The sequence below is a fragment of the Bison bison genome, unplaced genomic scaffold (genome assembly GCF_000754665.1).
Source record: "Bison bison bison isolate TAMUID 2011002044 unplaced genomic scaffold, Bison_UMD1.0 scf7180017864466, whole genome shotgun sequence".
NCBI classification, from domain to species: domain Eukaryota; kingdom Metazoa; phylum Chordata; class Mammalia; order Artiodactyla; family Bovidae; genus Bison; species Bison bison.
In genome coordinates this window covers 4103745-4105892 of record NW_011495027.1, presented here as the reverse complement: position 1 = coordinate 4105892, position 2148 = coordinate 4103745, and the positions used below count along the sequence as shown (strand labels likewise).

The 2148-nt window shown below is 36.3% G+C and overlaps 1 protein-coding gene across 1 annotated transcript in view; it reads right to left on the bottom strand.

Annotated features, from left to right (window-relative positions):
- Positions 1 to 2148, bottom strand: part of CLCA2 (chloride channel accessory 2) — a 41287-nt gene that overhangs the window by 22078 nt on the left and 17061 nt on the right. The window contains exons 8-9 of the mRNA XM_010860332.1: positions 1431 to 1608; positions 509 to 615 (exon numbers count right to left, since the gene is read on the bottom strand). Coding sequence (XP_010858634.1) covers positions 509 to 615; positions 1431 to 1608 — 285 coding nt within the window. The remainder of the gene's footprint in view (positions 1 to 508; positions 616 to 1430; positions 1609 to 2148) is intronic.

The window sequence follows — 2148 nt, the reverse complement described above, 5'->3', positions numbered from 1 at the left end:
GTCATATGAACAGTGTTTTGTTAATTTTTTTCTTTTACTTCCTGAATATTTGTTTTTATTTCATATTGATAAAGAGAAAATCAAAGGTAGAAAGATTATTCAGGAGAGCAAATTGTACCCTAATCTAAAATATATATTGTCATTTAAAATTCATCTTTTTCCACATCTAATGATAGAATTGTGATCATTGCTTTTACTGTGTACACATAATCTTCATGTTAAATGTTTTCTTAGAATATTTTACTGACTTCATTGCTCCCATCAAGCCATTGACTTGAGAGGTTCATTCACCATCTGTGAGATGACTTGTAGGTCTGAGGAGTATAGACATCAGATAAAGATGGAGCCTGGTTCTAGTGATGTCAAGAAGCTCATTAAAAGCCTTCTTTTAATTTAACAAGGACTGTTACCTATTCAGATAAGGTTAGTGAGGCAGTCAGCACAATTCATCTATTTTTCTTGCTCCTCTTTCACCCATCTGTAAACAAAATACTGAGGAAATTCTGACCTGAATGTGTTGTTGAAAAATGTCTCCGGTTCCTGAGGAAATTCTACTGAAAGCATCAATCATGCTATTGGAAGTGGATTTATCTGGAACAAAGAACCTTAAACCCCCTGAAACACACAAGTGGGATGTTAGCTGTTAAAATGTAAAGCAATACAAAAGATAAACTGATAGGCCTTTCCTAAAAAACTTCCTTTGCCTAAGAGGGTGAGTTTGGGGAAAACAGGAGCTGTGCTTGGCTTTCTATACAAGGCATCCTGTACAATCACATGGTGAGTGGATGGCCGAGGCAGGTGGCTTTGTCTCTTCTATTAATGGCTGTAATTGTAGGGTCTAGAGCTCTATCCACTATGCAATAAAAACTCAATAAATATTTATTGAATTCAATAAATATTTAATGAATATAATTCATAGACGATCTAGGTTAATTGCTATCTATTTATATCACTATATGTTTACATTTACATTCTGAAAACATTATTTTCAAACATAATTCAATAAAACCTAATTTTCAAGTTAGCATACTCCTTTTTTATTGAGTATAAGATAAAATTATCTTATGCCTCATTTAAAACAAAAAGATGTATGTTTAGTACTGCATGTGATCTTATCATAGAAGTTAGTGCATTCAAACATACTTTTAGCCCCATGATTTTACATACTCAGGTTGGTTTAACAAAGAAGTAGTAATAATATTTTCATTAGATGTATATAATTGGCAGTTTCTAAGAAAAGTACAAAAAAGTCAGCAAATTTTTGACAGAATTTAGCACTGAATTGTGTTTTTTTGTAAGAAAACTCTTTATATTTTTTTCTTTCAATTAAGCCCTGTATTTTGTTCACATTATATGCGTTTCATGGCTGTTCTTGGAATATCCAAGTTGAAAGGAAGTTCTCTAGCATATGTTCCCAGGGATTTACTTACCTGTAAGATGGGACAGTTCCTCCAGGTTTTTGATTGTAGATGAACCCAGGGCAATGGTGTGGATAGTTGAGCCACTGCTGAGAGCAGTGAGGAAGCAGTTGCTGATATGCTCATCATCTCCACTAGTCACTAATATCATCACAGAGCCAAAGGCTTTTCCATTCAGTTTTTCAACCACCTGAACACAGGGTATCAGTCATTTAGGAGGAGATGTAATTCAGATTGCCTTACTAGGCAGAAGAATTCACTTTCATTGCAAATTCCCCATAAGTGGGGCTTCTTCCTCTTCCAGGTCCTCCACAGCTCCCTGCACTCTCCATGCCCATCTGTGCTCAGTCCTTACCTCACCCCATCAGAGCCCCTGCCACCCTACACACCATTGTCAGCTTACTCATGGATAGGGCTTCTTCCTGTTCAAATCACTATGAGATGCCCTAGTTTAGAACAGTGTCCATCGTAAAGGATATGGGAGAACATTATAGTGTGAGATCCTTGCTTCTGAGATCCAATAAGTGGCCAATAAAAGGACCTAGAGCAGTGGCTATACATTAAAATAAGATGAGAACTTTACAATTTTTAATGGCCTGATCATACCCAAAACGAATTAAAACAGAATCTCTCAGAGTGAGACTGAGATATCAGAAGTTTTGTATCCCCAGGTGATTTTGATGGGAGGCCAAGGTGGAGAAACACTTATGGGTGAGCAGCAACAATTGCA